Here is a 10950-nt window from a genome sequence, read left to right as displayed (position 1 = left end):
TACCATGCACATTCAGAATCAAAGTCGAAGTGCCTTACTCAACCAATATTGTTGATATATCTTCAGGAAAAAGTCCTCCCCTACAAAAGCAAATTCAAAACTGAAAGAAATGACTATTATATTAGATGCTCAGATATCAGTGAAAGGACACAGGAAGCCTGTAAAAGCAAGGAAATATGATACCTTCAAAGGAATACAGTTCCCCAGCAACAGATCCCAATCAAAAAAGAAATCCAGGAAAAACAATTCAAAATTATGATACTAAGCACAGTGCCTCACAACTGTAATCCCAGAACTTAGGGAGGCTGAGGCGGGTGGATCACTTGAGGTCAGGAGTTCGAGACCAGCCTGGCCAACACAGTGAAACCCTGTCTCTACTAAACATACAAAAATTAGCCAGGCATGGTGGTACATGCCTGTAGTCCCAGCTTGGGAGGCTGAGGAAGGAGAATCACTTGAACCAGGGAGGCAGAGGTTGCAGTGAGCAGAGATTACACCACTGCACTCCAGCCTAGGCAACAGAGTGAGACTCCATTTCCAAAAAAAAAAAAAAATATATATATATATATAAAAAATATATAAAATACTAAAGAAGCTCAGCAAGACACAAGGGATTTCCAAATCCAATACAATTCAAACAATACACAGAAATTGGAGAGACAATTCAGGATATGAATGAGAAATTTGCCAAAGAAATAGGTATCATAAAAATAACCAAACTGAAATTCTGGAGCTGAAGAATTCCTTGAATGAAATACAAAATATACAAAAAGCTTCGACAGTAGACTAGACAAAGCAGAAAAGAGAACATCAGAACTCGAAGACAGGTCTTTTGAAATAATCCAATAAGACAAAAATAAAGAAAAAAAAGAATTAAAAAGTATGAACAAAGTCTTCATGATCTATGGGACACCATAAGGTGACCACATATATGAATTATCAGTACCCCTAAAGGCGAAGGGAAACTGAAAGGGTTTGAAAAATCTAGGTAATGAAATAATAGATGAGAACTTCCCAAGTCTAGGAAGAGATTTAGACATCCAGATACAGGAGGCCCAGCAATCCCCAATCAGATACAGTGCAAAAATGTCTTCTCCATGGAGCATTATAGTCAAACTATCTAAAGTCAGTGACAAAAAGAACATTTTAAAGACAGCAAAAGCATCTCATCACCTATAAAGGAGCTCTGGTATATGTGACCAACAGGCATATGAAAAAATACTCAACATCACTCAACCCCAAGGAAATGCAAATAAAAATCACAATGAGATATCATCTCACCCCAGTTAGTATGGCTATTATTAAAAAAAAAAAAATGCTGGCAAGGATGCAGGGGAAAGGGAACTCTTACACATTGTTGGTAGGAATGTAAATTAGTACAGTCATTATGGAAAACAGTATGGAAAGCTCTCAAAAAACTAAAAATAGAATTTTCATAAGAACCAGCAATCACACTACTGGGTATCTATCCAAAGGAAAATAAATCAGTAAATCAAAAGGATACCTGCACTCACATGTTCATCACACCACTATTCATAAGAGCAAAGATAGGAAATCAACATAGGTGCTCATATGAACAAATGCATAAAGAAAATATTGTATATATACACAATGGGATATTATTCAGCCATTAAAGAGGAATGAACTCATGTAATTTGCAGCAATGTAGTTGTAACTGGAGACCATTATGTTAAATGCAATAAGCCAGGCACAGAATGACAAATACTGCATGTTCTTACTCAAATGTGGGAGCTAAAACACTTTATCTCCTGGACATTGAGAATAGAACAATAGATACCAGAGACTGGGAAGGGGATGGTGGGAAGATGAGAGTTAGGTTATGGGTACAAACGTACCGTTAAATAGAAAAAATAAGTTCTAATGTTTGATAGCAGACTAGGGTGACTATACTTAGCAACAATATTATGTATATTTTAAAGTAACCAGAAAAGAGGACTTGAAATGATACCAACACATAAAAATGATAAACACTGAAGGTGATGCATACCCCAATTACCCTGACTTGATCATTAAACATTCTTTGCATGTAACAAACACTCACATGCAACTCATAAATATGTAAATTATTATACATCAATAAAAAGGGGGAAAATATTGTGGGGCTTGGGGAAGCCAAGAACATAAGGAGATGTTAGGAATTGTTTGGCTTAGGTCAGTAATTGTGATGGATTGTTGAATGTCAGAGGAGATAAAGTTCTGGAAAAAGCAAACATTGAAATTTCCCCTGGCCGGGCATGGTGGCTCACGCCTGTAATCCCAGCACTTTGGCAGGCCAAGGCAGGCAGATCACCTGAGATCAGGAGCTTGAGACCAGCCTGGCCAACATGGCGGAACCCCATCTCTACTAAAAATACAAAAATTAGCCAGGCATGGTGGTGCGTGCCTGTAATCCCAGCTACTCGAAAGGCTGAGGCAGGAGAATCACTTGAACCAGGGAAGTGGAGGTTGCAGTAAGCAGGGATCTTTCCACCACACTCCAGCCTGAAAAAAAGAAAGTTTGCCCTCTGATCACTTTGGTTAACGATTTTAGTTAATAATTATAATAGAAACTAACATTTACCTATTACTGCCAGGCATTATTCTAAGGACATTTCATGTATTCTCTCATTTCATCCTTCCAACACCACAGTGAACCAGTAGCGGTATTATTCCCAATTTACAAAACCGAAGCAGAGACATTCAATAATTTCCCCAGAGTTTCATAGCATAAAAGTGGAGGCTGATTTCAAAGCCAGATAGACAGACATCACTGCCCATGCTTCTAATCATGTATTCATTTATTCAACAACTACTTTGGGAATGCTTGCCATACCGTGCAATGTGCAGGTTGTTTTGCAGGGACTGGAGATTCAGCAATGATTCAGACTAAAATCCCCTATCCTGTCGAGGCTAGATAACTGCTCATTACAGTGGCCTGTGGATCATATTGGTATAAGGCAGAGCAAAGATGGGTTAATATGGTAATCACAAGGCAGGGTGCTTTGTAAATGTGTCCTTCTCAGAGTTGTGCTCCCTTGATGTCATCAGTACATTCCACAAAGAGGAAGTTCTTCTAACTCACTACCCAGCTCGGCTTGGCTCTTACTCAAGAGCATTTTGGGGTGAAAATATCTAAGTTTACCAGCTCTTGTGCAAATCTGAGATGAAGGACTACATTAAAAGTAAAATTCACCTTAGCAGGAAGTGGGATGTGCTATTCTGTGTGTATCTTTAACACTATCTGCTGAAAAGAACCCTTTTGTTAAATAATTTTATTACAAGTCCCCAACTTAATCTTTTCCAATATGAAATAAGAGAGGGACAGTGCACAAGAGCAATGCCCCCAGACCCATCTTTAAGTGAAGCACCAGGCCGATGAAACATCCCTCTCTGCTGCCTTCTTTCTCTGATCACAACTCAGCTCCGGAGGAAAAAGAGTCCTCTAAAGTATAATGAAAAGAAAAAAAAAAAGAGTCCTGCCAATTTCACTTTCTAGTTTCACTTTCCCTCTTGTAACGTCAGCTGAAGGGAAACAGACAAAAAGGAACCAGAGGCCACTTGTATATATAGGTCTCTTCAGCATTTGTTGGTGGCAGAAGAGGAAGATTTCTGAAGAGTGCAGCTGCCTGAACCACAGCCCTGCCGAACAGCTGAGAATTGCAAGGCAACCATGAGGTAAATATTTTCCCTTCGTATTCGGTAGTGCTGTTGAGTCATCTTGTCCAATGCAAATCCTGAGAAGCTATGCTCCCAAAGAGGGCCAGCTCCATTTTAGTGTTTGTTTACAGCCTTACTATACCTCTACCTCTGTTGGTTGTAAATCTGTCTTACCAATGCTGGTTTGTTCCCTCCTGAACAATTTTCTGCTTCACACTGGCAAGCTTCCTAAATTCATCTCCAGAACTGCACGCCTGGGGAGCTGAGTTGCGATCAGAGAAAGAAGGCAGCAGAGAGGGATGTTTCATCGGCCGGGTGCTTCACTTAAAGATGGGTCTGGGGGCATTGCTCTTGTGCACTGACCCTGTCTTATTTCATATTCGAAAGGATTAAGTTGGTGACTCGTAATAGAATTATTTAACAAAAGGGTTCTTTTCAGCAGACACTGTTAAAGATATACACAGAATAGCAAACCCCACTTCCCGCGAAGGTGAATTTTACTTTTAATGTAGTCCTTCATCTCAGATTTGCACAAGGGCTGGTAAACTTAAATATTTTCACCCCAAAATGCCTCCTGAGTATGAATTAGAGATGGAGTGCTTGGAGAAAATAGTTCTCACCTCTAACATTCCCTTCTAACCCCAAAACATGAGATTGCCCTGGAGAGGAAGTGTTAGCTCATTGAGCAGGAAGGGAACTATTTTCTCCTGTTTGAAGGTGGGGTGGCCGGACCTGGTTGCCTAGCCCTCATCCTGGAAGCTCTGGAATCCCGTGTTACCAACCCCAGTGCTTACTTCCTGTGAGACACCTTGCCCTCTTTCTGTGAGGTTCCTGATTTCTCTTCTTGAAACGATACTATTTCCTGCTAGTGTAAATGTTCTGCCTGATTAAAAAAAAAAAAAGATTTGAGATATTTACAGATTTCTTTTTTTGTAGTCACCCAGAATCTATAGAACCCTTTTCTTATTTCTTAGAATTTTAGCATGGTCTTACCTTGAATTTTTCCCATTACGATACAGACCCACCTGTCCTTCTTGCTTTCCTTATCTATTGTGACTTTCATTGGGCATTGCCCTTGTGCTCTAAGACAGTGGTTCTCAAAATTGAGCATGCATAAAAATTGCCTGGACAGCTTATTAAGGACAGAGTCCTAGGGTTGACTCCCCAGAGATTCTCATTAAGTGGGTCTGAGTTGGAATCTGAAGATGTGTGTTTCTAAAAGGCTCCTCAGTGATTCTGAGACTGCGGTGGTAGCATTAGTTCGGAGCCTGGTTGATAATGTCACTGTGTCTTTCATCCAGGTAAGAGGCAAAGGAAGAAATTGTTGTTGTTTATACAACTGGAACTTCCATAGGAATCAGGAGAATAGGTCCTCACGAGCCAGAGCCCAGGAAGCAAGTGTCTGGCACTGGCTTCTCTAACTTAATAGTGGAAATAAAAACCCAAAATCAAGCAGTGAAGTTGGGTGCCTTTTAAATGGCTGCTCAAAGGGATTTTACATAAGTGTGTATATTAAATATCTCTATCCTGCAAATGCACAATGGACTTTTTGTTTTATGTGGTGGAGATAACCTCAATTCTATTTACTCTCTCTGTTTCTTTTGTAAAATGAGAAAGGAGCTAAGGAGTTTATGTGTTAAGGGAATGAGCACCCAAACTCGAGTGGAAGTTGGAAATGGAATTGAGAGGGAGCAAGGAAGCTAGAGTGAGTCTTCAGGTGTTAGGATGTGTGCTGCACATGCTTGGGGTCTGAGAGTGGCCATATTCTGTAGGACTCACCATATTCTGTAATGAGTGCAGTAGAGAGTGTGACTGAGATGCACATGGAGAAAACACAGGGTCTGAGCCCTCCAAGCTCCCCAGTGTCCTGTTCTGATCCTCCTGCGTTCACTACAGTCCTACCCATGGTCCTGTGTGGCACTCTAGGAACTTTGAATCAGTTCCTGCTCACCTCTGTTTCTTGGAACAAATGGAGACTTAACTATGCCAAGCAGAATAAACAAACAAACAAACAAACAAAAATAGGATGGAAAATAGGCGGGAGTTTATAGGAAGGACCCACCTTCCATTCAAAGCTCCAAATAGGTCTTAGCAAAGAGCCAGGTTGTCTAAGTCTCTTGATGTAACTAACCCCAGGGGCGGGAGCCCCAGAGAGTGCTTGGCTTGGTGTCGGGCATCCTAATGGCAGCTGCATTCCTGTTGAAAAGCTCGTGTCCAAACAGATCTATTTTTATTCTTAGTGAGGTTACAGGAAGATTCCCAATCAAAATGGGAGTGGGAAGGAGTGGTATAAAAAGTGGGAGAGAGAGGTGCAGTTAGAAAGAGGGATCACATAATCTTCTATCTAGACATATGTTTCAAAAGTGATCCTGCCACATTGCATGACATTCCAGATATCTATTGGTTGTATAAGAAGCCATACTATTTAGAAATACAGCTCCTGATACAAGGGTTGCTGTATAGATACCATGAAAAAAAAAATTTAAGTAAGAAAAAGCAACATTACGGAGACTCCAATACACAGGCAGTGTTGAGAAATAGTTTGGGACATGGAATGTTATTCATCTCCAAAGTAATTTGAAATACAGGCTTTTGCTCATTTGTCTGTTCTCTGGTTTTTTTCAATTTTTTTTGTTGTTGTCTTGTTTGTTTTGTTTTGTTTTTTGGTTTGGTTGATTTTGGTTTATTTATTTATTTTGAGGACCAACACTGAAGGGAATGGAAAATCTTTCCAAGAGAGTCGTAAGGGTACCCTAAAGAAAAAAGAGCTCTTTCTATAAGAAAAGGAGCTAGTGGCCTTGTGAGCCTTCCCTGTAGCTGCACTTCTTGCCCCTTGTTATAAAAGCAAAACCCAGAGGAGAAAAATAAAATTTCAAAAAAAAAAATTAAAACAATCAAGTACAAAATTATTAATAGAGCAACTCAATGAGATGTGTTAAGAACAGAAATCACCAGTTTAAGAAGTAGAGGTATAAGGTGGGAAAAAAGGAAAAAAAATTACATTTTATTCCAAAATAAATTTTTAAGACATTGCTAACATAAATAATACTTGAAATTAAATGAGAGAATAATACAAAAGCAGATAAAATGAGTAAAAATTAAGAATGGTTGAAAATAAGATTCAAATGGTTAAAATGGAAAAATTCACAGAAAAAAAATGAGAATGTAGCATGTTAAAGTAATAAACCAATAGAAATTAAAACCAATCTGATAAAAGGTCAGAAAGTTTGAATAGACAAAATAAATGAAGGATATATTAAAAGCTGAAATAGACAGAAAATCGAAAGTGATCAAGATTTCTTTAAAGGCAAATGAAGGAGAACTAAGGAATTAAGAATATCAAAGATAAAATGAAGCTGCATTTCAGAGGGATGAGAAATTAAAATCACCATGGCAAAACATCAAAAGAATAAAAAATTATAAAGCTGAAATTTTCAAAGTACAAAAGTAAAGCTAGGGAAGAATGAAGAACAGAAACAAAAAGCAATTAAAAAACTTACTTCTTTAAAACTACATAAATAAAACCAAGCCTCCACAGAGGCCCTTGAAAGCAGAGAGGGCAGAGCTATTTAACAAAAACTGTCTTATTCGTGAAAATCTAGCCACACACTCAGAGAACAACCCACTGCCCTCCCCCTAATTCTTCTGCTGCCCACAGTCCCTAAACTCCTGCTACCACATGCAGGAATTAACAATAAGGAAAAACATATTATAGAAAGAAAAGAAGGAGAGTTTCTTTGATTTGTGTTAACAGCCTTTAGGAAGAGGAGAATTTTATTTGCCATGCTCCCATTTCTTGACATATAAATCTATGTCTCAAAGTGTCCATCTTTCTGTTTTTCCCTACAGTGAGAACACTAAGAATTCCTTGGAGAGCAGCCTACGGCAACTAAAATGCCATTTCACCTGGAACTTGATGGAGGGAGAAAACTCCTTGGATGATTTTGAAGACAAAGTATTTTACCGGACTGAGTTTCAGAATCGTGAATTCAAAGCCACAATGTGCAACCTACTGGCCTATCTAAAGCACCTCAAAGGGCAAAACGAGGCAGCCCTGGAATGCTTATGTAAAGCTGAAGAGTTAATCCAGCAAGAGCATGCTGACCAAGCAGAAATCAGAAGTCTGGTCACCTGGGGAAACTATGCCTGGGTCTACTATCACATGGGCCGACTCTCAGATGCTCAGATTTATGTAGACAAGGTGAAACATGTCTGTGAGAAGTTTTCCAGTCCCTATAGAATTGAGAGTCCAGAGCTTGACTGTGAGGAAGGGTGGACACGGTTAAAATGTGGAGGAAACCAAAATGAAAGAGCGAAGGTGTGCTTTGAGAAGGCTCTGGAAAAGAAGCCAAAGAACCCAGAATTCACCTCTGGACTGGCAATAGCAAGCTACCGTCTGGACAACTGGCCACCATCTCAGAATGCCATTGACCCTCTGAGGCAAGCCATTCGGCTGAATCCTGACAACCAGTACCTTAAAGTCCTCCTGGCTCTGAAGCTTCATAAGATGCATGAAGAAGGTGAAGAGGAAGGTGAAGGAGAGAAGTTAGTTGAAGAAGCCTTGGAGAAAGCCCCAGGTGTAACAGATGTACTTCGTAGTGCAGCAAAGTTTTATCGAAGAAAAGATGAGCCAGACAAAGCTATTGAACTGCTTAAAAAGGCTTTAGAATACATACCAAACAATGCTTACCTGCATTGCCAAATTGGGTGCTGCTATAGGGCAAAAGTCCTCCAAGTAATGAATCTAAGAGAGAATGGAATGCATGGGAAAAGAAAGTTACTGGAACTAATAGGACACGCTGTGGCTCATCTGAAGAAAGCTGATGAGGCCAATGATAATCTCTTCCGTGTCTGTTCCATTCTTGCCAGCCTCCATGCTCTAGCAGATCAGTATGAAGAAGCAGAGTATTACTTCCAAAAGGAATTCAGTAAAGAGCTTACTCCTGTAGCGAAACAACTGCTCCATCTGCGGTATGGCAACTTTCAGCTGTACCAAATGAAGTGTGAAGACAAGGCCATCCACCACTTTATAGAGGGTGTAAAAATAAACCAGAAATCAAGGGAGAAAGAAAAGATGAAAGACAAACTGCAAAAAATTGCCAAAATGCGACTTTCTAAAAATGGAGCAGATTCTGAGGCTTTACATGTCTTGGCATTCCTTCAGGAGCTGAACGAAAAAATGCAACAAGCAGATGAAGACTCTGAGAGGGGTTTGGAGTCTGGAAGCCTCATCCCTTCAGCATCAAGCTGGAATGGGGAATGAAGAATAGAGATGTGGTGCCCACTAGGCTACTGCTGAAAGGGAGCTGAAATTCCTCCACCAAGTTGGTATTCAAAATATGCAATGACTGGTATGGCAAAAGATTGGACTAAGACACTGGCTATACTACTGGACAGGGTTATGTTAACGCCTGAATTCCTGGGTCTTGAGAAAGCCCAAGGAGTTCTGGGAGAGGGACCAGATTGGGGGGTAGGTCCAAGGGCTTGGTGATAGAATTATTTCTCAGTTGACTTCTTGAGTGCAATTTGAACTGTAACATTTGCTTGGTCACATTTAGTGGAGTAATCCACTGGGCTTGTTTCTATGTTTATATAAAGCAGCCAAATCCCTCATGTAATACTGAAGTCCATTTTTGCAATGTTGTTCCATACTTGCAGTCATTTTGCATCCCATAGACATTAGTCCTGCATAGCCAGTAATGTGCTAAGTTCATCCAAAACCTGGGGGACCAAAGTCTAAATAGGGCTCAGTATCCCCCATCGCTCACCTCTGCCTCCTTCCTCCTCCTTCCCAGTCTATCATCAACCTTGAGTATTCTACACAATGTGAATTCAAGTGCCTGATTAATTGAGGTGGCAACATAGTTTGAGAAGAGAGCAGAGAACAGGAAGATACATAGCTAGAAGCAATGGGTGGAAAAAGCAAAGTGTACAAGACTCTCAGCAAATATACAGAGAGTTCACCTCTACACTGCCCTCCTCATAGTCATAATGTAGCATGTAAAGAATGAGAATGGATTCTGCACAATACACTAGAAACCAACATAATGTATTTCTTTAAAACCTGTGTGAAAAAATAAATGTTCCACCAGTAGGGATAGGGAACAAGTAACCAAAAGAGAGAAAGAGAAAGGAATGCTGGTTTATCTTTGTAGATTGTAATCAAATGGAGAAATTTTCAGTATTTTAGCCACTATTAGGAAATTTTTTTTTGGTAAAATGAAGACTGAACTTTGTTCAAATGCTTTCATGAACCTGGTTTGAGATGATAGGAAAGCAACAAAATGCGGGAACCTGGTGACTACGGGCCTGGTGCAAGGACTTGGGAAATGCCATTAATAATAGATGGTGGGGTTTTCCCGCCTTTAGAAATGTTGGATATTAAGTGATATAAACACTTCTTTTAACTCCAAAAATCTTCTGAGAAATCACAAAATTCATGGTATGCTTGGAACAATTGAGATTTTCTAGGTAGATACTGAATAGCTTAGACATCAAAGTTGATGTGAACCAAAATAGAGTCATCTGACCAAGCATCAGCCACACTCTGGGTCGGAAAATGTTTGCCTGTTGGAATTAATTTAAGCTTAAGTATATATCAACATTATTTTATTGTGCAATTAAAACAAGAAAAATTCATGGCTTTTTAAAGTTAAAAATTCTAACCACTGTAACAACAGTTTTTGTGTTATTTTCTGTATTAAAAATCTTGTTGCATGCATTTGAGGTCATCAGGGTACAAAATTTGTATTCCTGAAAATGTCATATATTTTCATTAATAAATAACCTAAATATGATAAAACATAAAGCAGTATTCTGGTTCATCTGGAATTTTTCTGTACTTTAAATCTTTCAGACTCAGCTACTGACAAATGAAATGTTACACAGGTGTGAACCAAATCCAGATAACCTGGACTGGTCTACTATCATAATCACCTGAACAGAACAAAACTTTTTAGCTCAGCTTTAAGAGTCCAGGGCTTCGGATAACAGCTGCCATCTGCCACCTGCTACCATTGACCTACATGAACACAGACATTCTGCCTCCACCTTAATGGTGGGTGGGCTGCTGCCCTTTTCTTTGTTAAATTTTGTGCTTTCATCACATTTTCTCTATTGTGACCTCTGTTATGAGAAATAAATGTCACTGATTCCATTTTATGCCCCATCCTGGACGCAATCCAAATGCGTGTTAGAGAGTCTTCCCTATTAAGTAAAGAATAGGAAGAGACAAGAAGGCCTGAAATCTCTATTATTTTTCAAGGCCTCTAATGGAAAACACAAATCACACCA

At 39.5% G+C, this 10950-nt stretch overlaps 1 protein-coding gene across 1 annotated transcript; it reads left to right on the top strand.

The window, feature by feature from the left end:
- Nucleotides 1-3313: 3313 nt before the first annotated feature.
- IFIT2 (interferon induced protein with tetratricopeptide repeats 2) lies at nucleotides 3314-10465 on the top strand. The gene is made up of 2 exons (XM_003255200.2): nucleotides 3314-3675; nucleotides 7507-10465. Exons 1-2 carry the CDS (start codon nucleotides 3671-3673, stop codon nucleotides 8918-8920), a joined length of 1419 nt encoding a protein of 472 aa, XP_003255248.1. The 5' UTR covers nucleotides 3314-3670; the 3' UTR covers nucleotides 8921-10465.
- Nucleotides 10466-10950: the final 485 nt, after the last annotated feature.

The sequence above is a fragment of the Nomascus leucogenys genome, chromosome 3 (assembly GCF_006542625.1).
Source record: "Nomascus leucogenys isolate Asia chromosome 3, Asia_NLE_v1, whole genome shotgun sequence".
In the NCBI taxonomy this organism is placed as follows: domain Eukaryota; kingdom Metazoa; phylum Chordata; class Mammalia; order Primates; family Hylobatidae; genus Nomascus; species Nomascus leucogenys.
This window is presented reverse-complemented; position numbering and strand designations above follow the sequence as displayed.